The following is a 24,088-nucleotide window of genomic DNA, read 5'->3' as shown; positions in this document are numbered from 1 at the left end:
TCTGGAGGGATGGAGGAGAGGAGACTCTGATGGAATATCTGGAGGGATGGAGGAGAGGAGACTCTGATGGAATATCTGGAGGGATGGAGGAGAGGAGACAGGATGGAATATCTGGAGGGATGGAGGAGAGGAGACTCTGATGGAATATCTGGAGGGATGGAGGAGAGGAGACTCTGATGGAATATCTGGAGGGATGGAGGAGAGGAGACAGGATGGAATATCTGGAGGGATGGAGGAGAGGAGACAGGATGGGATATCTGGAGGGATGGAGGAGAGGAGACTCTGATGGAATATCTGGAGGGATGGAGGAGAGGAGACAGGATGGAATATCTGGAGGGATGGAGGAGAGGAGACAGGATGGGATATCTGGAGGGATGGAGGAGAGGAGACAGGATGGAATATCTGGAGGGATGGAGGAGAGGAGACAGGATGGGATATCTGGAGGGATGAAGGAGAGGAGACAGGATGGAATATCTGGAGGGACGGAGGAGAGGAGACTCTGATGGAATATCTGGAGGGATGGAGGAGAGGAGACAGGATGGAATATCTGGAGGGACGGAGGAGAGGAGACTCTGATGGAATATCTGGAGGGATGGAGGAGAGGAGACTCTGATGGAATATCTGGAGGGATGGAGGAGAGGAGACAGGATGGGATATCTGGAGGGACGGAGGAGAGGAGACAGGATGGAATATCTGGAGGGGCGGAGGAGAGGAGACTCTGATGGAATATCTGGAGGGATGGAGGAGAGGAGAGGAGACTCTGATGGAATATCTGGAGGGATGGAGGAGAGGAGACTCTGATGGAATATCTGGAGGGATGGAGGAGAGGAGACTCTGATGGAATATCTGGAGGGATGGAGGAGAGGAGACTCTGATGGAATATCTGGAGGGATGGAGGAGAGGAGAGGAGACTCTGATGGAATATCTGGAGGGATGGAGGAGAGGAGACAGGATGGAATATCTGGAGGGATGGAGGAGAGGAGACTCTGATGGAATATCTGGAGGGATGGAGGAGAGGAGACAGGATGGAATATCTGGAGGGATGGAGGAGAGGAGACTCTGATGGAATATCTGGAGGGATGGAGGAGAGGAGACAGGATGGAATATCTGGAGGGATGGAGGAGAGGAGAGGAGAGGAGACAGGATGGAATATCTGGAGGGATGGAGGAGAGGAGACAGGATGGAATATCTGGAGGGATGGAGGAGAGGAGACAGGATGGAATATCTGGAGGGATGGAGGAGAGGAGACAGGATGGAATATCTGGAGGGATGGAGGAGAGGAGACTCTGATGGAATATCTGGAGGGACGGAGGAGAGGAGACTCTGATGGAATATCTGGAGGGATGGAGGAGAGGAGACTCTGATGGAATATCTGGAGGGATGGAAGAGAGGAGACAGGATGGAATATCTGGAGGGATGGAGGAGAGGAGACAGGATGGAATATCCTGGAGGGATGGAGGAGAGGAGACTCTGATGGAATATCTGGAGGGATGGAGGAGAGGAGACAGGATGGAATATCTGGAGGGATGGAGGAGAGGAGACAGGATGGAATATCTGGAGGGATGGAGGAGAGGAGACTCTGATGGAATATCTGGAGGGATGGAGGAGAGGAGACTCTGATGAATAGGGGAGTTAATGGCGCAGCGAGTCGGAGTGAGACATTAAATGGCACATTAATAAGATGGAAAGAGCCGGTGACAGCAGCGTGAGGGGAGCCGAGGCTGAGCAGATGCAGAGGTGAAGAGGAGCTAATTATACACAGACAGAGAGATGAAAGAGAGCCTGAGACAGCCTGGACCACACCGAGCAACCCCGAGGAATGAGCAGGAACCACACAAAAGGGAGAGCACAGGAGACTGACAGTACAGATCATGGGAGACTGACAGTACAGATCACAGGAGACTGACAGTACAGATCACGGGAGACTGACAGTACAGATCACAGGAGACTGACAGAGCAGATCACAGGAGACTGACAGTACAGATCACAGGAGACTGACAGAGCAGATCACAGGAGACTGTCAGTACAGATCACAGGAGACTGACAGTACAGATCACAGGAGACTGTCAGTACAGATCACAGGAGACTGACAGTACAGATCACAGGAGACTGACAGTACAGATCACGGGAGACTGTCAGTACAGATCACGGGAGACTGACAGTACAGATCACAGGAGACTGTCAGTACAGATCACGGGAGACTGACAGTACAGATCACAGGAGACTGACAGTACAGATCACAGGAGACTGACAGTACAGATCACAGGAGACTGACAGTACAGATCACAGGAGACTGACAGTACAGATCACAGGAGACTGTCAGTACAGATCACAGGAGACTGACAGTACAGATCACGGGAGACTGACAGTACAGATCACAGGAGACTGTCAGTACAGATCACAGGAGACTGTCAGTACAGATCACAGGAGACTGACAGTACAGATCACAGGAGACTGACAGAGCAGATCACGGGAGACTGACAGTACAGATGACGGGAGACTGACAGTACAGATCACAGGAGACTGATAGTACAGATCACAGGAGACTGTCAGTACAGATCACGGGAGACTGTCAGTACAGATCACGGGAGACTGACAGAGCAGATCACAGGAGACTGACAGAGCAGATCACAGGAGACTGATAGTACAGATCAAAGGAGACTGATAGTACAGATCACAGGAGACTGACAGTACAGATCACAGGAGACTGACAGTACAGATCACAGGAGACTGACAGTACAGATCACGGGAGACTGACAGTACAGATCACAGGAGACTGACAGTACAGATCACGGGAGACTGACAGTACAGATCACAGGAGACTGACAGTACAGATCACAGGAGACTGACAGAGCAGATCACGGGAGACTGACAGTACAGATGACGGGAGACTGACAGTACAGATCACAGGAGACTGATAGTACAGATCACAGGAGACTGACAGTACAGATCACAGGAGACTGATAGTACAGATCACAGGAGACTGTCAGTACAGATCACGGGAGACTGACAGTACAGATCACAGGAGACTGATAGTACAGATCACAGGAGACTGTCAGTACAGATCACGGGAGACTGACAGTACAGATCACGGGAGACTGACAGTACAGATCACGGGAGACTGACAGTACAGATCACAGGAGACTGACAGTACAGATCACAGGAGACTGACAGAGCAGATCACAGGAGACTGACAGAGCAGATCACAGGAGACTGACAGAGCAGATCACAGGAGACGGATAGTACAGATCACAGGAGACTGACAGTACAGATCACAGGAGACTGACAGTACAGATCACGGGAGACTGACAGAGCAGATCACAGGAGACGGATAGTACAGATCACAGGATGCTGACAGTACAGATCACAGGATGCTGACAGTGTAGAATGCAGATCACATATTCAGCGTTGGCACAGCACTGAGCACACTTTATTCACCTTCCTGACTCTGAAGGGTTAACACACAGCTGACATCACATGCAAACTTTTCAAACTTTTCTCCCCTTCCAAGCCCCTCCCCCAACGCCATCCCAACACCCCGCCCACCCGTCCGCCTGTCCCCTCCCTCCTCGACAGACTCACCTAAGCGGTTAGGTGGCCGTCCCCTGCCGTATCCCTCCATTGGGCAGATGGCTGGTTGGAGGATCCGTTATCGGGCACAGCGAACGCCAGCAGCTCCTCTGGCTGTGCCCACACAGAGAGCGCTCCCCCCTCCTCCTCCAGGACCGGATTCCCATTCCGAGCCACTTCCTGACCGCCTGTCTGCCTGGCGCTGCTCCTACAGCTAATTTATTGGCTGCAAATTAGGAGCCGTTTTCTCTTGGCCGAGCCAGCGAAGGAGGGGGCGACCGGCAGCCGAGAGAAGGGACGCCGTGCGTGGCGTACCGCTGGCCTAACGGTGCCAGCCTCTGCCATCAATTCCCAGCCACCCGCATGGAAAATAGAGCTGGCATGTAAATAGTCCCCCCACCCACCCAACAACATTTTTTTTTAACGGTTGCTTTATTTGCTTTATTGCTGTCACAAGGAATATAAACATCCATGTGACAGCAATGGGGACGTAACACGTAGAGGTTCACCCAATGGGAATTTTGGTACCGAAACCGAAAATGCAGAATGTACTTTCCTGAAAACCAAAACCAAACATTACAGTTTTAAAAAATATATATAATTGTATTATATTCAACTTTTTATTAAAATCATGAATTTAAATTAATATGAATTTATTGTCGGACATTATTGGCACCTTTAGCGCAAGGAAAGCTCTAGAAAAATGTATTTAGCAGTGCTATTTGGCCGCTAGCGGGGCGATTTTAGCCCCCACTAGCGGCCGAAGAAAGGGTTAAATGCGCCCTAAAGCTGCATTCACACCTAGGCGTACAAAATCGCGGCGTTTTGTCCCGCGAATTGCGGCGAAAAATTGCGGTGTTTTGTACCGCGATTTGCGGCGACAAAATGCCGCGATTGTGAATGCAGCCTCACCCCCTCTATGGAGATGGTTCACATCTCCTATGCCGAACACCGAAAGCCGCCTGAAAAAAAGGTCCGGGACTTTTTTTCAGGCGGCAGGCTTCCGGCGTTCGGCGTGGAGATGTGAACCATCTCCATAGAGGGCAATGTGTTTTCATCCCTCCAGCGTCTCGGGGCTGCTGCGGCGTCACACTACAGGCGGCAAAACGCCTAGGTTTGAATGGGGGTTAAATGCGCCGCTGCCGAAGCGCTTTGCAGGCGCTACGGCAGCCATGCCCATTCATTTCAATGGGCAGGTGCGGTGCAGGAGCTTCCTCCACCGCCCCAAAGATGCTCCTTGCAGGACTTTTTTTAACGTCCTGCCAGCACTCCGCTCCAGTGTGAAAGACCTCGGGGCTCTCACACTGGGGCTGCAGGGGAGGCGTTTTTCAGGCGCTATTTTTAGACCTCTTTCACATTGGAGGCGTTTTAGTGCTAAAAATAGCACCTGTAAAGCGACAGAAAAACGTCTCTTAATGCTCCCCAGTGTTAAAGCCTGAGCGCTTCCACACTGGGGCGCTGCGCTGGCAGGATGTTAAAAAAAGTCTTGCAAGCAGCATCTTTGGGGCGCTTTAAGAGCGGTGTATATATCGCTCCTAAAGCGCCCCTGCCCACTGAAATCATTGGGCAGCGCCGCCGTAAGCGCCCCGGCAGCTGCACTTTGCGGGCGCTTTTAACCCTTTATTCGGTTAAAAACGCCCCGCTAGCGTCCGAAAAGCGCCTCTAAAATTACGGTAAAACGCAGCTAAAACTAGTGCCGCTTTACCCCTAACGCAGCAGCGCTGCAAGTGTGAAAGGGCTCTTCTTTGCACCTGAAAAACACCTCCAGTGTGAAAGGGGTCTCATAGTATTCAACACACCAAGATCTGTGTCTTTCAATGCTTTTGATTTTTGAATGATGGCGCTGTTGACACTTGGGTGACCCGGAAGTATTGTCAGGTCATCGCTTCCAGGTTACCATAAACAAGAGCCGATCCAGGCTTTCTTCGGCTCTCTGATCAAGCTGGTGGACGTGGCGTCTGGTCAATCAGGTCTCCTGGTGGGACGGGAGAGCATGAGAAAGCCACGGAAGGGGTGACGGACGTCCCCTCCCGCTGCTTGTGAAAGCAATCCAGCGGCTACTTAGCCGCTGGATTGCTTTTACAAGAGAGCTGACTGCGGGCTCTAAAAAAACGATACCAGGGTGGTGACATCATCCCAGTATAACCAATTGAATTCCAGCGCGGTATGGGTATTTTCAAGGTCTAAGGAGCCCCACTGGCCTCTCCTCAGCCTGAGACGGTCGCTAACAAATAATAACAGTCCAAACGGCGAGCTCCGAGAACTAGGATGCGTTTATATAAACAACGGCGGCTTTCATTAGTACATAAAACCATTTGTTTGTACGCCTTGATTGCCTGGGAGGGGAGGACGGAGCACCAGGAGGAGAGGAGGCGCCCCGGGGGGATGTTCCGTGTCAGGTGTTAATGAGGCAGCTGCGGCGGAGGAGGAGGCAGAGCCGGCCCCCCTCTTTCACAGGTGACACAAATACACCTTTATCATCTCCCGGCCTCACGCTAAGCAACTGCCAAGAATAGGAACAACAGCTGGCTGACGGCCAGGCCCCGCGTCTCCGTCCCCCCTCCTCCCAGACACAGGAAAACAAGCTCACCTGCCTCGGGATCGGGAGGGGGGGGGGAGCTGAGCACCTGTCTTCCAACAAGCGCCATGCCGCGCCTCGCTGTGCGTTACACAATCGCTTCACATTCCCGGGGCCACATTCCGCTTCACCAGGATACAACTTTCTGTATCCTGTTTAACTTATTTATTCCTTCATCCCAACCCACCTCCGAGACGTTTCCAGCTCCATCGCTTCCATGGAACTCAACTGATTTAACCATTTGTTATGTTTATAATGTTAGTATTGCCTTCCCTTCCTTTAGGGCCACACCACATGCAGTCCAGTGCAGGTTTTTTTCTATATCAAAAACGCATGGATAGTAGGTTTACACACAGGGGAAGCTGTGTTTACACACAGCTCTCCCCGTTCTTCAGCTCCGGGGACCGATCGCGGGACTCCAGCGGCGATCGGGTCCGCGAGTCCCGTGGCTGCAGTCACGGAGCTTCGGACCGGGTCGCGGGCACGCGCCCGCGACCCACGGCTGGGCATTATATAATCACATACAGGTACGTGATTGTGTCCAGCCGTGCCATTCTGCCGATGTATATCGGCGTTAGGCGGTCCTTTAGTGGTTAAAGGAACCTATTTAGAAAATAAAAAAGAACCTTTACAACCCCTTTAAGTCATTTTTTCATCTTTCCATCTATTCAATCTTCTGCCCTTGTTGTTGTTTTATCTTTGGGTATTAAAACAATTTTTTTCTGCCAGTAAATCCCTTATACAGCCCACTTCCTGTTTCTTGTCTGGTCATTAGCCTAGGCTTATGACATCATGCACATCTCTCTTTCTCTCTCTCGAGCGTTTGCCAGGAAGGGAGGGGGGAGGTGGGAGTCATAAAAGGCCAATGAGAGCTGCAACAGCTGGAGGTGTGCCTCTGGGTAAATCCAGGAAGTGAACAGGCAGCAGCTTCAGCTGCCCACAGTTAAAATGGCTGCAGCCAGACTCAGTGGAGGGAGATTTCTGCAGCATATTTGGCAAAGTACAGAATCACAGTATATAGAAAATAATATGCAAAGTGGTTGGAGGGAAGCTTCAGAATGGCAAAGATATTTTTATTACAGATTATGCGAGTAGACTGCAGTTCCTCTTTAAGGTTAAAGGAGTTGTAAAGGAAAAACATTTTTTTGCTGAAATGACTGTTTACAGGGTATAGAGACATAATAGTTAACTGATTCCTTTTAAAAATGATTAAAAATAGATAAAAATCAATCATATAATGTACTTGCAGTTTCTAGTTTCGTTTTGCATGCTGTTTCCTGCTTCTGTGATGTACAGAGCCACAGAGCCAATACAGGGAAGTGATGGTTTGGAAAACGAAACTGATTGGTGCTGAGGGGTTTTAGACACACAGTAATCACACCTCCTTGATTAGTCACCACAGTGAGAAAGCTCCCAGTACTGTGGTCATCAGGAAACAGACAACCAGGAAGTGTGGAGATCAGAGAAGAATTACAGCAACTTGAGAGCAAAAACAAACAATGAGGACATAAAAACAGCACTGCATTAAGATAAAGGAAGCTATTAACCTCCCTGGCGGTATGATTCTTTCAGAAAAAAGGTGCTGAAAGCGGTACCATTATTTGCAAGGAAATTTGGTGTTTTATACTGTAGGCCTGTAATTTTTAGAAATAACTCACTTAAATCTGACCAAACAAGATTCTAATAGGCATCCCGGGTATGACATTTTTTTAAAAACAAAATTATAAATTATAATATAATAAATAATTATAAATAATTATAACAAATAATAATATAATTATAATAAAAATGATTCAATGATGTAATCAAATCAAAATCACTGAAATTTGCTCAGTTGCAGAATTGTCGCTGTCATTATTTTTTTTTTTATGACGAATTTCCCCACAAATCGCTATCGCACAATTCTGCAAGTGATTATAATTTATTATCGCTGTTTTTTAGCTGATCTAAAACTATTTTTGACATAAAGGGACACTTTTGGTTGCTATGGACAATCTACAGTTTGCAGGGAGAAAGAAACGTTTTTATTATATAAAATGACATGCATGACACTGGGCAGACCACTAGGGACAGGGGGGGTGTGTTTTTTTTTACATACAGTATACTGTAATCTTATAGATTACAGTACTGTATGTAAAGTGTTTGTTTACTTTTTTGAATTTGGCGCCGTTCTCCGTCCCCGTGCGTCGTAACGTCGCAGGGAACGGAGATCGGCGGCACAGGAGGACACTGTGTGAATCGAGCGAGGTCCCGCTCGCTCACACAGCGCGGTGGCATCGCTGGATCCAGGGACAAGGTAAGTAAACCAAGCCTGTGGATCCAGCGAGGCAAGCCCGAGTCTGACTCGGGGTTACCGCTCGCAGCAGGAAAATCTAACCCCGAGTCAGACTCGGGAATACCGCCAGGCAGGTTAAGATAAAAAAAAAAAAAAAATCCTTTACGAACCCTTTAAGAATAAAGAGGGGGGAAAATGCACTGGACCGCATCAAAAATGCACTGAAATGCATTAAAAACTAGTCAAAAAAGCTCATGTAAAAAAAGCATCCGGAATGCGTTTCTATGGCCCTTAAAGTGCATTCACACATGTGCGTTGTGGCATCGGCCATTTAGGGACAGTTCACACCACATGCAGTCCAGTGCGTTTTTTCTCTGCATCAAAAACACATGGATAGGACAATGGCATAGTTCGCAGCAGTGCGGTCAGTTCCAGAAAAAAAAAGTAGAAGATGCTGCATTTTTTCTGCGCTAGATTGAACTGGAACGTGGTAAAATGCATCAAAAACGCACCAGAACGCACCTAAACGTCCCAAAAACGCACTGGAATACAGAAAAAAGAGGGGGGGGGGGGAATGCACTGGGCCGCATCAATAATGTACAAAAAACGCAATGGAATGCATCAAAAACACGTAAAAAACATTCACATGCAAAAAAGCATCCAGAATGCACCCGGACTGCGTTTCTATGATGTGAACTGGCCCCTAGACGTGTGCCAACAGGAGTCGTCATGCATGGCAACGCACCGGGTCTATGTGTGGTGCCATTCATTGTGAACTGTCTGCAGCGCACCACAATGCATAAACCGTGCGCTGAAGTATTCTGCAGTGTTAAAAAAAAAAAAAAATTCAAAATCCAAATTTTTTCATCTATTGTGGTGCGTTGTCTGCCTGATCATAATGAACGGGCGGCCCTAACGCAATGCATGTTGACATGTGCCACAATGCGTGTTAAATTATGCGCATTGATGCAATGGAATGCCTAAGTGTGAACGGGCCCCTTAGACAAACACCAGCTGATACCAATGGCCTGGACATCAAAGAATCCCTCCCCCATCCTTTGTGACGGAGACGTTGTGCTTTGATTGGTTGACCTGCGGTACCCTCCGTGTGCTTTATACCCGGTCATCAGACCTACTTCCAGCCCGCGCCGTGTCTGGCACTTTTTGTAACAATCAGTCTTTTTTGCTAGAAAATGACTTTGCTAGAAAATGAATTTTTATGCCGCACGGTATTCGCGCAGCAGTTTTTTAAACGCACTTTTTTTTGGGGGGGGGGGGAGAAAAAACACTTTTTTTTATTTGAATGCAAAAAAACACAATGCATAACAAATTATTTTTGTAAAATATAAAAGATGATGTTACGCTGAGTAAATAGATACCAAACATGTCACACTTTAAAATTGCGCACACTCATGCAACAGCGACAAACAATGTCAATTTTACTATTTATAGGCGACACTTTAAAAGCCAGGTTACCACGTTAGATGTACCCAGGAGATCCGGTGCTAGAATTACTGCCAGTGATCTGACGTTTGCCACATGTGGGACGATTGCTGTTTTGTGTGCATGCAGGACCAGAGCGCGCGTTCGCCTTTGCGTGCAAACACAGGGGCAATTTTTTTTTTTTAGTAATTATTATTCTTTTATTTTTACACTGCTGCTTTACATTTTTTTTTTTTATTGCTATCACAAGTACTATAAACATCCTTGTGACAACAATAGGCATGTGACAGGTCCTCTTTAGACCTCTTTCACACTGCTGTCCCCTCCCACTGCTGTCCCCTCCCACTGCTGTCCTCTCCCACTGCTGTCCCCTCCCACTGCTGTCCTCTCCCACTGCTGTCCCCTCCCGCTGCTGTCCCCTCCCGCTGCTGTCCCCTCCCGCTGCTGTCCCCTCCCGCTGCTGTCCCATCCCGCTGCTGTCCCCTCCCGCTGCTGTCCCCTCCCGCTGCTGTCCCCTCCCTCTGCTGTCCCCTCCCGCTGCTGTCCCCTCCCGCTGCTGTCCCCTCCCGCTGCTGTCCTCTCCCGCTGCTGTCCTCTCCCGCTGCTGTCCCCTCCAGCTGCTGTCCTCTCCCACTGCTGTCCTCTCCCACTGCTGTCCCATCCCGCTGCTGTCCCCTCCCGCTGCTTTCCTCTCCCGCTGCTGTCTCCTCCCACTGCTGTCCTCTCCCGCTGCTGTCCTCTCCCGCTGCTGTCCCCTCCCGCTGCTGTCCTCTCCCGCTGCTGTCCTCTCCCGCTGCTGTCCTCTCCCGCTGCTTTCCCTCCCGCTGCTTGTAATAGCAATCGAGCAGCTGGTGAGCTGCTCCGATTGCTATTACAAGAGAGCCGACTGCTGGCTCTAAAAAAATGACACTGGGGTGATGACACAGCAGCAGCAGGCGTCACCCCGGTATAATCACCGAAAGTCCAGCGACCTACGGGGGTTCTCAGCCAATAAGGAGGGGGGAGGCTGTCCTGCAAATCACTGGATTGCGATGGGGCTCAGGCAAGTATTGGGGGGGGGGGGGCTGGGGTGCTACACACAGATGTTTTTTTATCTTCAGGCATGCGTAAAAAACCTTGCGCCTCTAGTCTAGACCCACTTTAACCTGTTTCCGGCCCAGGCCCAGTCGGATTTCTGGGCTACGGACGCATTTTACAGTCTGACTGCCCAATTCGCCGCATTCTGTTCACATGGCACAAAAACTTAAACGGGGATGGCAATAATAAAATAAGAAGATATATAATATATATGATGGATCCATGTATTGCCAGCAGTAGCTGCAGAGCAGTACAGTTCATGCGCGGTTTTGCTGACTGCATGTATGTTGCGTGTGGCCCGGACTGTATCTGGGCCGCACAGCGGGTGAAATGGATCTGAGGGTATTCTCATATGATTTCACTAAAACTGTTTTTTTTTTTTTTCTTTTTTTTTAGGCGGTCAGGCAGAAAGTATGGAAACGGTTAAGCGGCGTCTGGCATCTCCTGTGGGTACGCGGATATGATCTACTGAGCGAAGGAGAGATACGCAAACCAGCACGGCGTAACAGCATCCTACTGCGACACGTCAAAGAAACTCAGGAATCCCCCACAGGGTACGGTGTCTTACATGATATATCACAAGTCATAAGATTACAGCTGTATACACTACGGTACAGAAATCACACAGCAGAGAGCGCCACCTACCTGCCGCGCTGGGCTCTGCGCGCTCCACATTCGAGACGCTCTCCGAGCCGGAAGGGGGCTGCTTGATTGATTTGGGGCTTTGCTCGGGTTCCGCGGGCTGAGGGGCGGTTCCGCCGGGTCCAGAGACACGAGGAGCAGAGCAGGCCTGTAAGAAACAGAACAGGAACTTGTTAGCATTCGTCTATTGGCGTCACGTGTTCATTAAGACAAGGTCACCCAGAGCCCTGAGAATAAATCCCCCTCCCCCAGTACAAATCCACCACCCTGATGAAATCCCCCCTCCCAGAATAAATCTGTGTCTCCCCATCCCCCAAACTTTCCCAGAACAAATGCACCCCCAGCACGAATCCTTTACCTCTCAAATCCCCCCCCCCCCCAGCACAAATACGCCCCAATACACCCTCCTACCAGATTTCCCCCCCAGCACAAATACGCCCCAATACACCCTCCTACCAGATTTCCCCCCCAGCACAAATACGCCCCAATACCCCCTCCTAGCAGATTTCCCCCCCAGCACAAATACGCCCCAATAACCCCTCCTAGCAGAAATCCCCCCGCCCAGCACAAATACGCCCCAATACCCCCTCCTAGCAGAAATCCCCCCCCAGCACAAATACGCCCCAATACCCCCTCCTAGCAGAAATCCCCCCCAGCACAAATACGCCCCAATACACCCTCCTAGCAGATCTCCCCAGCAGCACAAATACGCCCCAATACCCCCTCCAACCAGATTTCCCCCCAGCACAAATACACCCCAATACACCCTCCTACCAGATTTCCCCAGCAGCACAAATACGCCCCAATACCCCCTCCTAGCAGAAATCCTCCCCAGCACAAATACGCCCCAATACCCCCTCCTAGCAGAAATCCCCCCCAGCACAAATACGCCCCAATACACCCTCCTACCAGATCTCCCCAGCACAAATACGCCCCAATACACCCTCCTACCAGATTTCCCCCCCAGCACAAATACGCACCAATACCCCCTCCTAGCAGAAATCCCCCCCAGCACAAATACGCCCCAATACACCCTCCTACCAGATCTCCCCAGCACAAATACGTCCCAATACCCCCTCCTACCAGATCTCCCCAGCACAAATATGCCCCAATACACCCTCCTACCAGATCTCCCCAGCAGCACAAATACGTCCCAATACACCCTCCTACCAGATTTCCCCCCCAGCACAAATACGCCCCAATACCCCCTCCTAGCAGAAATCCTCCCCAGCACAAATACGTCCCAATACCCCCTCCTACCAGATTTCCCCCCCCAGCACAAATACGCCCCAATACCCCCTCCTACCAGATTTCCCCAGCAGCACAAATACGCCCCAATACCCCCTCCTACCAGATTTCCCCCCCCAGCACAAATACGCCCCAATACCCCCTCCTAGCAGAAATCCCCCCCAGCACAAATACGCCCCAATACCCCCTCCTACCAGATTTCCCCCCCAGCACAAATACGCCCCAATACCCCCTCCTAGCAGAAATTCCCCCCAGCACAAATACGCCCCAATACCCCCTCCTACCAGATTTCCCCCCCAGCACAAATACGCCCCAATACCCCCTCCTACCAGATTTCCCCCCCAGCACAAATACGCCCCAATACCCCCTCCTACCAGATTTCCCCAGCAGCACAAATACGCCCCAATACACCCTCCTACCAGATTTCCCCCCCAGCACAAATACGTCCCAATACACCCTCCTACCAGATTTCCCCAGCAGCACAAATACGTCCCAATACCCCCTCCTAGCAGAAATCCTCCCCAGCACAAATACGTCCCAATACACCCTCCTACCAGATCTCCCCAGCAGCACAAATACGTCCCAATACACCCTCCTACCAGATCTCCCCAGCACAAATACGCCCCAATACACCCTCCTACCAGATCTCCCCAGCAGCACAAATACGTCCCAATACACCCTCCTACCAGATTTCCCCCCCAGCACAAATACGCCCCAATACCCCCTCCTACCAGATTTCCCCAGCAGCACAAATACGCCCCAATACACCCTCCTACCAGATTTCCCCCCCAGCACAAATACGTCCCAATACACCCTCCTACCAGATTTCCCCAGCAGCACAAATACGTCCCAATACACCCTCCTACCAGATTTCCCCCCCAGCACAAATACGTCCCAATACCCCCTCCTACCAGATTTCCCCAGCAGCACAAATACGTCCCAATACCCCCTCCTAGCAGAAATCCTCCCCAGCACAAATACGTCCCAATACACCCTCCTACCAGATCTCCCCAGCAGCACAAATACGTCCCAATACACCCTCCTACCAGATCTCCCCAGCAGCACAAATACGCCCCAATACACCCTCCAACCAGATCTCCCCAGCACAAATACGCCCCAATACACCCTCCTACCAGATCTCCCCAGCAGCACAAATACGTCCCAATACACCCTCCTACCAGATTTCCCCCCCAGCACAAATACGCCCCAATACCCCCTCCTACCAGATTTCCCCCCCCAGCACAAATACGCCCCAATACCCCCTCCTACCAGATTTCCCCCCCCAGCACAAATATGCCCCAATACCCCCTCCTAGCAGAAATCCTCCCCAGCACAAATACGCCCCAATACCCCCTCCAACCAGATTTCCCCCCCAGCACAAATATGCCCCAATACACCCTCCTACCAGATTTCCCCCCCCAGCACAAATACGCCCCAATACACCCTCCTACCAGATCTCCCCAGCAGCACAAATACGTCCCAATACCCCCTCCTACCAGATTTCCCCCCCAGCACAAATACGCCCCAATACCCCCTCCAACCAGATTTCCCCCCAGCACAAATACGCCCCAATACCTCCTCCTAGCAGAAATCCTCCCCAGCACTAATACGCCCCAATACCCCCTCCTAGCAGAAATCCTCCCCAGCACAAATACGCCCCAATACCCCCTCCTACCAGATTTCCCCCCCCCCCCAGCACAAATACACCCCAATACCCCCTCCTTGCAGAAATGCCCCCCCCCAACACAAATACACCCCAATACCTCCTCTTAGCAGAAATCCTCCCCAGCACAAATACGCCCCAATACCTCCTCCTACCAGATTTCCCCCCCAGCACAAATACGCCCCAATACCTCCTCCTACCAGATTTCCCCCCCCAGCACAAATACGCCCCAATACCTCCTCCTACCAGATTTCCCCCCCAGCACAAATACGCCCCAATACCCCCTCCTACCAGATTTCCCCCCTAGCACAAATACGCCCCAATACCCCCTCCTACCAGATTTCCCCCCCAGCACAAATACGCCCCAATACCCCCTCCTTGCATAAATGCCCCCCCCAACACAAATACGCCCCAATACCCCCTTCTAGCAGAAATTTTTCCAGGCAAAAATAACCCCCAATACCCCCTCCTAGCAGAACCCCCCAGCACAAATACGCCCCAATACCCCCTCCTAGCAGAAATCCTCCCCAGCACAAATACGCCCCAATACCCCCTCCTACCAGATTTCCCCCCCCAGCACAAATACGCCCCAATACCTCCTCCTACCAGATTTGTGTGTACGCGGCATTAGTCTTTCCGCCCCATCGTCTTCACTTTACCCACAGGGATCACTCTGAACGATCCCAGGTGCTTGCTGAACTGTTAGTAGACCAGGGGCCTGCAGAACCCCCTTCTTGCGGCCTAATTGTTTAGCAGCTTGATTTGGTTGGTGAACTACTGATCCCAGCTAGCCCGACTTGCAAATCCAGTGCCCACAGGCCACATCGATTTGACACAAAACCCCACAGTCTCTCCTCCGGCCTTGCACCCAGCTCCCCTGGCATGCCTCCGCCAGATATCCACTGTGCCTCGCTCACCGAACTTCTCCTGCCCCGAGTCCGTGGTGAAGAACTTAACCGGACGTGCGTACCGATCGCTTCTCCAGCCCCTCTGTTCCAGGACACCTCCTCCATGAACGTGTAAGGACGAGGCTCCCTCCCAGCTCCCGACTCACCCCCCCCCCAGATGGGGATGGGCCTCCTGCTGCGATCTAACACTCCATTCTTCACCTCTCCCAGCTGAGAACTCCCTTCCAGTGGGCTGGACCTGAGCTTATGAAGGAGGCCTGACCCCTGCCAATTCCAGTTGGGGATTGGTCAGGGCTCCTCACATGAGCTCCCTGTCGCTCCAGCTCTCGGCCCTGCCCCTCTTCCAGAACATTCTCCCTGGAAGCAGGGGAGGCGCCCAAGAACTGAAGCACAGGTGGTCACACCCACTGCTACACTAACCACTCCCTGCCCCCAGATCAAAACAAGCAGACCTAGCCTGAATTATAGGCCTGCCTAAATTTACCTGCCTGGCAGCTGCCACACAAAGATCCTCACCTCTAGCATCTACCTGAGGTAGAGGGTTCTACAGGTAAAAGCCCAACCACTGTGCTGCCCTCACGTACATACAGAATTACAACAATGTTGCGCAGTAAAGGATCTTTGAAACAATAATACACGGACAAGCTTATTTTCATCAAGCAAATCTCTTTTTATTGACAGAAAAAAAAAAATTCTTATATATTTAATTTAAAAGACTCTGGTCACTGTGACCTCTCCTCCTGAAAATGCTGGTTGCCTGGCTCTCATGCTGTTTTAATGCTGTAAAGTGTGGAGATCTGCCTTCACTGGATATATATTTGTTATAGTGACTGAAAATATTGGAGCCAGAGGTTGGAGCCAGCGGAGCAGAAGGTAAGCCATAGCAACCCTCGTCTCTTGAGATGCTCTTTAAAAAACAGGTCTAGAGGACAAGATGGCCGACGAAGCGCCTCTCGGCGCACCAGGAGCCGCAATGTGCATCTTTGATGCCATTTATTCTTGGTGAACTGACAGGCTGGCCTTGGCTCACACGCGGGCTAATTACAGCCTCGGCTCACAGACGGACTGAATACGACCTCGGCTCTAAAATGGGCTGAATACGGCCTCGACTCACAGACGGACTGAATACGGCCTCGGCTCACAGACGGACTGAATACGGCCTCAGGTCACAGACGGACTGAATACGGCCTCGGCTCACAGACGGACTGAATACGGCCTCGGCTCACAGACGGACTGAATACGGCCTCGGCTCACAGACGGACTGAATACGGCCTCAGGTCACAGACGGACTGAATACGGCCTCAGGTCACAGACGGACTGAATACGGCCTCAGGTCACAGATGGACTGAATACGGCCTCAGGTCACAGACGGACTGAATACGGCCTCGGCTCACAGACGGACTGAATACGGCCTGGACTCACAGACGGACTGAATACGGCCTCAGGTCACAGACGGACTGAATACGGCCTCGGCTCAAAGACGGACTGAATACGGCCTCGGCTCACAGACGGACTGAATACGGCCTCGGCTCACAGACGGACTGAATACGGCCTCGGCTCACAGATGGACTGAATACGGCCTCGGCTCACAGATGGACTGAATACGGCCTCGACTCACAGACGGACTGAATACGGCCTCGGCTCACAGACGGACTGAATACGGCCTCAGCGGACAGATTGACAGAATACGGCCTCGGCTCAGATATGGACTGAATACGGCCTCGGCTCACAGACGGACTGAATACGGCCTGGACTCACAGACGGACTGAATACGGCCTCAGGTCACAGACGGACTGAATACGGCCTTGGCTCAAAGACGGACTGAATACGGCCTCGGCTCACAGACGGACTGAATACGGCCTCGGCTCACAGACGGACTGAATACGGCCTCGGCTCACAGATGGACTGAATACGGCCTCGGCTCACAGATGGACTGAATACGGCCTCGACTCACAGACGGACTGAATACGGCCTCGGCTCACAGACGGACTGAATACGGCCTCAGCGGACAGATTGACAGAATACGGCCTCGGCTCAGATATGGACTGAATACGGCCTCGGCTCACAGACGGACTGAATACGGCCTGGACTCACAGACGGACTGAATACGGCCTCAGGTCACAGACGGACTGAATACGGCCTTGGCTCAAAGACGGACTGAATACGGCCTCGGCTCACAGACTGGCAGAATACGACATGTGCATGTGACAAAGGTCCTGGCAGAATTCGACCCAAACTGCACAATACGTCAACTGGCTGTCACAAAACAAATCATAAGATGCACTCCATCAAAACAGGAGCGCCCGCTGTCCCAGCGACCGCGCTAGAGTTAATGGCGGAAGAGACGGAGCAGCTTTGGTGTTCAGAGAATTACTGGCGGCGTGCGCAGGCTGATCTGAGTATAATTATACGGCACAGACAACTACGCAGAGCTATGAGGCCTGTGACGCCTCCCTCTCCAAGTCATAAAAAAGTCATATAAACAGCCATAAATGTGCCTCACAAACATATTGCAGACACAAAACACCAAACATGGCCTCCCCCGTATACACACGCCATTATTATTCTGACATCCTTCTCCAGATGACACTGAGCGCAATACGTCCCAATATACAGAAACAGTACCCTTCATCAGAAAACTTCCATCTATTTTCATTAAAAGTTGTATTTTCATTAAAAGTTCCATCTATTTTCATTAGAAGTTGTCCTTGAGCTTCAGCTTAGCCTAGAATTTTCTTAGGCTGAGATGATGTCATCCATCTGCTGCAGGCAGGTGGAAGCATTTCCTCAGTCTCCCAGATCTCCCCAGTGATCAGACTGTAACATTGTAGCAAGTCACAAGGTGAGAAACTGCCATGCCCCCTTTCACACGGGCGTTCCGTCTGTCCGATTTTCATCACCCGCCAGTGTACCCGCAGCCAGTGACCTCATCTCTGCTGTCTACTGGCTGAGCCTGGCATAGATGTGGGAGGGTGGGGCTCATGACTTTTTTTTTATCTTTGGTGTGAAGCGCCCCCCCCCCCCCACCCAAAAAAAGAATCCATACCAGACCCAAAGCACCTGGTATGAATTGGGATGGGGGGGGGGGGGGGTCTGCAGGCCCCTTTAAAAAAAAAAATATTTTAATGATGTAAGGGGGGCTCTTACAAGAACTCTGATGAATGGGGGGGGGCTCTGATATAAGGGGGATCTGATGAGGACTCTGATGTAAGGAGGATTCAGATGGGGGTTCTGATGTAAGGGGGGCTCTGATGTAAGTGGGGCTCTGATGAAAGGGGGGCTCTGAAGTAAGGAGGATTCAGATGGGGGCTCTGATGTAAGGGGGGCTCTGATGTAAGGGGTGCTCTGATGTAAGGGGGGGCTCTGATATAAGGGGGGCTCTGATGTAAGGGGGGCTCTGATGTAAGGGGGGGCTCTGATGTAAGGGGGGGCTCTGATATAAGGGGGGGCTCTGATGTAAGGGGGGGCTCTGATGGGGGCTCTGATGTAAGGGGTGGCTCTGATGGGGGCTCTGATGTAAGTGGGGGCTCTGATGTAAGGGGGGCTCTGATGTAGGGGGGGGCTCTAATATAAGGGGGGCTCTGATGTAAGTGGGGGCTCTGATGTTAAGGGGGGCTCTGATGTGATGGGGGCTCTGATGTAAGGGGGGGCTCTGATATAAGGGGGGGCTCTGATGTAAGGGGGGCTCTGATGTAAGGGGGTGCTCTGATGTTAAGGGGGGCTCTGATGTGATGGGGGCTCTGATGTAAGGGGGGGCTCTGATATAAGGGGGGGCTCTGATGTAAGGGGGGCTCTGATGGAAGTGGGGGCTGTGATGTAAGGGGGGGCTCTGATGTAAGGGGGGGCTCTGATGTACGGGGGGGCTCTGATGTAAGTGGGGGCTCTGATGTAAGGGGGGGGCTCTAATATAAGGGGGGCTATTGATGGGGGCTCTGATGTAAGGGGGGGCTCTGATATAAGGGGGGCTCTGATATAAGGGGGGCTCTGATGTAAGGGGGGCTCTGATGTAAGGGGGGCTCTAAAATAAGGGGGGCTCTGATATAAGGGGGGCTCTGATGTAAGGGGGGCTCTAAAATAAGGGGGGCTCTGATATAAGGGGGGCTCTGATGTAAAGGGGGGCTCTGATGTAAGGGGGGGGGGCTCTGATGTTAAGGGTGACTTAAGTTCTTTTTCCTTTCTTATACATCATATAATGTTTCTTTCAAAAAAGATCCAAGTACAACGTAATCTTTCATTTATCCTTCATAGATTTGGATTGTTTTCGGCCCACAAATATTTATAAAATCTACAATGAGGCCGTCATCCCGGCAGGTCCGGTGTCACCCCGGACATAAAGCCCGGGCGGTCTGAATCTCACGAATCTCGCCGGCTGCCATTGCGGTCGGTGAGTCTGGCTTCCAATCAGAGCGCTCCTGTCTGGTAGACTCGCAGGGAGATAAGGGGGATCAGGAAGCAGAGGCTGCACATATAATAAAGAGGAAATCACAGCAGATAATACAAGTAATATACAAGTATAATAATAAATACGGAAATGTGAAGAATTAGAAAGAAATGATTTGCATTAAGCCGTTCCCTGAAATCTCGGAATACGTCCGCGGTTGGAAATCCCCCGATGCGCAGTTAGTGGCCTGCTTAGCTCAGGTGATGAGTTATTATTATCCGGGAGGATGAGCTGCGCCCCCCCCCCCCCCCCCCCCCCCCCCCCCCCGCGCTCGCTGTCAGGAAGTCAGTGCCGGTTACACAAATGAGGAATAATTGATTTAAAGCAGCCATCTGTTTATATACAGGGAGCGTGAGCTCAATTAAGGCGGCCGCGTCCCGCTCGATACACAGGGCTCGCCTTTCCCTCGGCCCCTCTGCCAGGGACGTTTCGTGCCCGGAAAACGTCCTCCGCTAATCACGACCAATTACAGCCGGCCTGAGTGATCGCCGCGCTAACTCGTTAACCCGAACGCCCGCGAGGCCTCCTCAGATTGACGAGGTGAGCCCACCAGGTCAAAGGTCGTCACGAGTCGGATTAAAACCGAATTCGTTCTGGATAGAATTGGCGGATTTCCTTCCATTAGATTGGCAGCCCAGTGGTCAACTGAGAGCGACAGCCCCGGGGCCGGGACAAGGGGTGGGCAGAAGGAGGGCGGCTGCCCTGGGTGAAGTGTGTATTGTAGTAATTGGGGGCGCTGCAAGTTCCTTCTATTATGAGGCTGACAGAAGTAGTGACAGCGGCATCACTACTTCTGTCAGCTCAGTGGTCAACTGAGCCGCTGTCACTACACTACAGCCCCGGGGCTGGGCCAAGGGGTGGGCAGAAGGGACGGCTGCCCTGGGTGCATTGTAGGGATTGGGGGCGCCGCAAGTTCCTTCTACTATGAGGCTGACAGGAGTAGTGACAGTGGCATCACCACTTCTGTCAGCTCAGTGGTCAACTGAGAGGGCTGACAACGTTACAGCCCTGGGGCCGGGACAAGGGGTAAGCAGAAGGGACGGCTGCCCTGGGTGCAACGTGGATTGTAGAGATTGGGGGCACTGCAAGTTCCTTCTACTATGAGGCTGACAGGAGTAGTGACAGCGGCATCACTACTTCTGTCAGCTCAAGTGTCAACTAAGAGGGCTGACAAAGCTACAGCCCCGGGACCAGGACAAGGGGTAAGTAGAAGGGGTGGCTGCCCTCGGCACATTGTGTATTGTAGGCATTATGTATTGTAGGCATTGGGGGTGCTGCACGTTCCTTCTACTATAAGGCTGACAAGAGTAGTGACAGTGGCATCACTACTTCTGTCAGCTCAGTGGTCAACTGAAAGGGCTGACAACGCGACAGCCTCTGGGCCGGGACAAGGGGTAAGCAGAAGGGTGGCTGGCCTGGGCACATTGTGTATTGTAGGCATTGGGGGCGCTGCAAGTTCCTTCTATTATAAGGCTGACAGGAGTAGTGACAGCGGCATCACTACTTCTGTCAGCTCAGTGGTCAACTCAGAGGGCTGACAAAGCTACAGCCCCGGGACCAGGACAAGGGGTGGGCAGAAGGGTTGGCTGCCCTGGGTGCAGCATGGATTGTAGGGATTGGGGGCACTGCAAGTTCCTTCTACTATGAGGCTGACAGGAGTAGTCACAGCGGCATCACTATTTCTGTCAACTCAGTGGTCAACTCAGAGGGCTGACAAAGCTACAGCCCCGGGACCAGGACAAGGGGTGGGCAGAAGGGAACGGCTGCCCTGGGCAAAACATGCATTGTAGGCATTGGGGACGCTGCAAGTTCCTTCTACTATGAGGCTGACAGGAGTAGCTGGAAGCAGCAAGGAGAGGAAGAGAGAGCCAGGAGGAGGTACAGGCTGTGCTCTCTCTCCCCCTCCTCCATCTTGGTGCCGTGTGACCCGAGTTGTTGTGATGTTTTTGAGGAGTGGGTGATAACACCGGCTCATTGCAGTAGAGTAGCTATAAGCCTAATCTCAATTCCTGGCTGGAGGACATCCAGCCTCATCTAGTTCTTTGCTCCTCAACCTGACTGTCCCTAGCCCCGCCCCTTTCATTGATTGGATTTCAGTTCTTTTGGGAGCCCACTCCTCCAGACTCACCCCCACCCACCAAGGCATTGTGATAGTTCCATAACTCCTCCCACTGCTTATATCTGGGGGGGGGGGGGTTTGAGAGGAGTAATGAGGCCGGGGGCTGGGATGTTTTCAGGAAGCTATGTACAGTCCCCCGCTGGCTCCTCCCACCAGTCATATGCCTGCATTGCATAGAAAAGCACAGAGACCCGGTGATGACATCACTGGGTATAAAATGAGAGATGTAATGAAAACTTGAAGATTTCATCGAAAAATTTATTTCGGATGTTGATGGGGGGAGGGGTGGACCAAGAAGGCAAATAAAATCGAGTGGAATTTCCTATCCCGCGTCAGCGGTTGGCCAGAGCTGCGTTTTACGATTTTTGTAAACGGCGTTCCGCTGGCTGAGGATGTGGGGAGTGTGGGTGGGGAGGAGAGGAGGGGGGGGGAGGGGGGGGTCTGTGGTTTGGAAGAACTGGTAATTTATTTATTTAACAGAGGAAACCAAGAGCTTAGGAGCCAATGGGGAGAGCGCTGTAGCCGCGGCGGTGTTAAAGAGGCATTGTGTGGACTTGGCAGGGCTCCCCACACGCAGGCTGCATGTCACTTGGCAGGGGAACGGGCCGCGGCGTCCAAAAAAGCAGCCAAAGCGCCCGCCTGCTCGCCAGGAAGCCCAGACGTGTCCGCGGAGATTAACCCCTCGCGTCTTAGGAGCGAGCGTGACGTTTACACCAGATGGGCGGGGCTCGTTACAGCTGCCAATCAGATTATATATTTACATTTTACATTTTTTTTTCGCCAGAGAAAGCCAACAGCCGATTGGTCGCTCCGAGTTCCCGCTACAGAACCTGGAAGGTGAAATCGTCGCTTTCTTTTTATAATATTATTATAGTGCAACTCCGGGACAACACATTGCAAACCAACCTTACTCCAGTTTTATTATTTACTTAACCACTTAAGGACCGGACCAATATGCTGCTAAATGACCCAAGGGGTTTTTACAATTCGGTACTGCGTCGCTTTAACAGACAATTGCGCGGTCGTGCGACGTGGCTCCCAAACAAAATTGGCGTCCTTTTTTCCCCACAAATAGAGCTTTCTTTTGGTGGTATTTGATCACCTCTGCAGTTTTTATATTTATAAACAAAAATAGAGCGACAATTTTGAAAAAAATTCTATATTTTTTACTTTTTGCTATAATAAATATCCCCCAAAAACATATAAAACTTTTTTTTTTTCCCTCAGTTTAGGCCGATACGTATTCTTCTACATATTTTTGGTAAAAAAATCGCAATAAGCGTTTATCGATTGGTTTGCGCAAAATTTATAGCGTTTACAAAATAGGCGATAGTTTTATAATTTTTTTTTTTACTACTAATGGCGGCGATCAGTAATTTTTTTCGTGACTGCGACATTATGGCGGACACTTCGGACAATTTTGACACATTTTTGGGACCATTGTCATTTTTACAGCAAAAAATGCATTTAAATTGCATTGTTTATTGTGAAAATGACAGTTGCAGTTTGGGAGTTAACCACAGGGGGCGCTGTAGGAGTTAGGGTTCACCTAGTGTGTGTTTACAACTGTAGGGGGGTGTGGCTGTAGGTGTGACGTCATCGATCGAGTCTCCCTATAAAAGGGATCACACGATCGATGCAGCGGCCACAGTGAAGCACGGGGAAGCCGTGTTTACATACGGCTCTCCCCGTTCTTCAGCTCCGGGGAGCAATCGCGAGGGGGCGGCTAGAAACGAATAGCCTCGCCCTCGTCCCGGATCGCTCCTGAAGCCACGGGAACCGCCGCATGTACGGGGGGTCCCGACCGGACCCCCGACCCACGTCTAGGCAGGCGCGTACAGGTACGTTGATGTGCCTGTCCGTGCCATTCTGCCGACGTAAATGTACATGCGGTGGTCCAGAAGTGGTTAAAGAGGAACAGCAGTCTGCTCACATAATTTGCAATAAAAACATCTTTGCCATTCTGAAGCTTCCCTCCAACCACTTTGCATATTATTTTATATATACTGTGATTCTGTACTTTGCCAAATATGCTGCAGAAATGTCCCTCCACTGAGTCTGACTGCAGCCATATTAACTGTGGACAGCTGAAGCTGCTGCCTGTTCACTTCCTGGATTTACATA

The 24,088-nt window shown here is 51.2% G+C and overlaps 1 protein-coding gene across 4 annotated transcripts in view; it reads right to left on the bottom strand.

Annotated features, from left to right (window-relative positions):
* GSE1 (Gse1 coiled-coil protein) overlaps nucleotides 1-24,088 on the bottom strand; it is a 486,852-nt gene that overhangs the window by 352,141 nt on the left and 110,623 nt on the right. For all 4 annotated transcript variants that reach the window (XM_040329398.1, XM_040329399.1, XM_040329400.1 and 1 more), the window contains exon 2: nucleotides 11,589-11,733. In XM_040329398.1, the coding sequence (XP_040185332.1) occupies nucleotides 11,589-11,733 (145 nt within the window). The remainder of the gene's footprint in view (nucleotides 1-11,588; nucleotides 11,734-24,088) is intronic.

This window comes from Rana temporaria, chromosome 11, assembly GCF_905171775.1.
Source record: "Rana temporaria chromosome 11, aRanTem1.1, whole genome shotgun sequence".
Lineage (NCBI taxonomy): Eukaryota > Metazoa > Chordata > Amphibia > Anura > Ranidae > Rana > Rana temporaria.
This window is presented reverse-complemented; position numbering and strand designations above follow the sequence as displayed.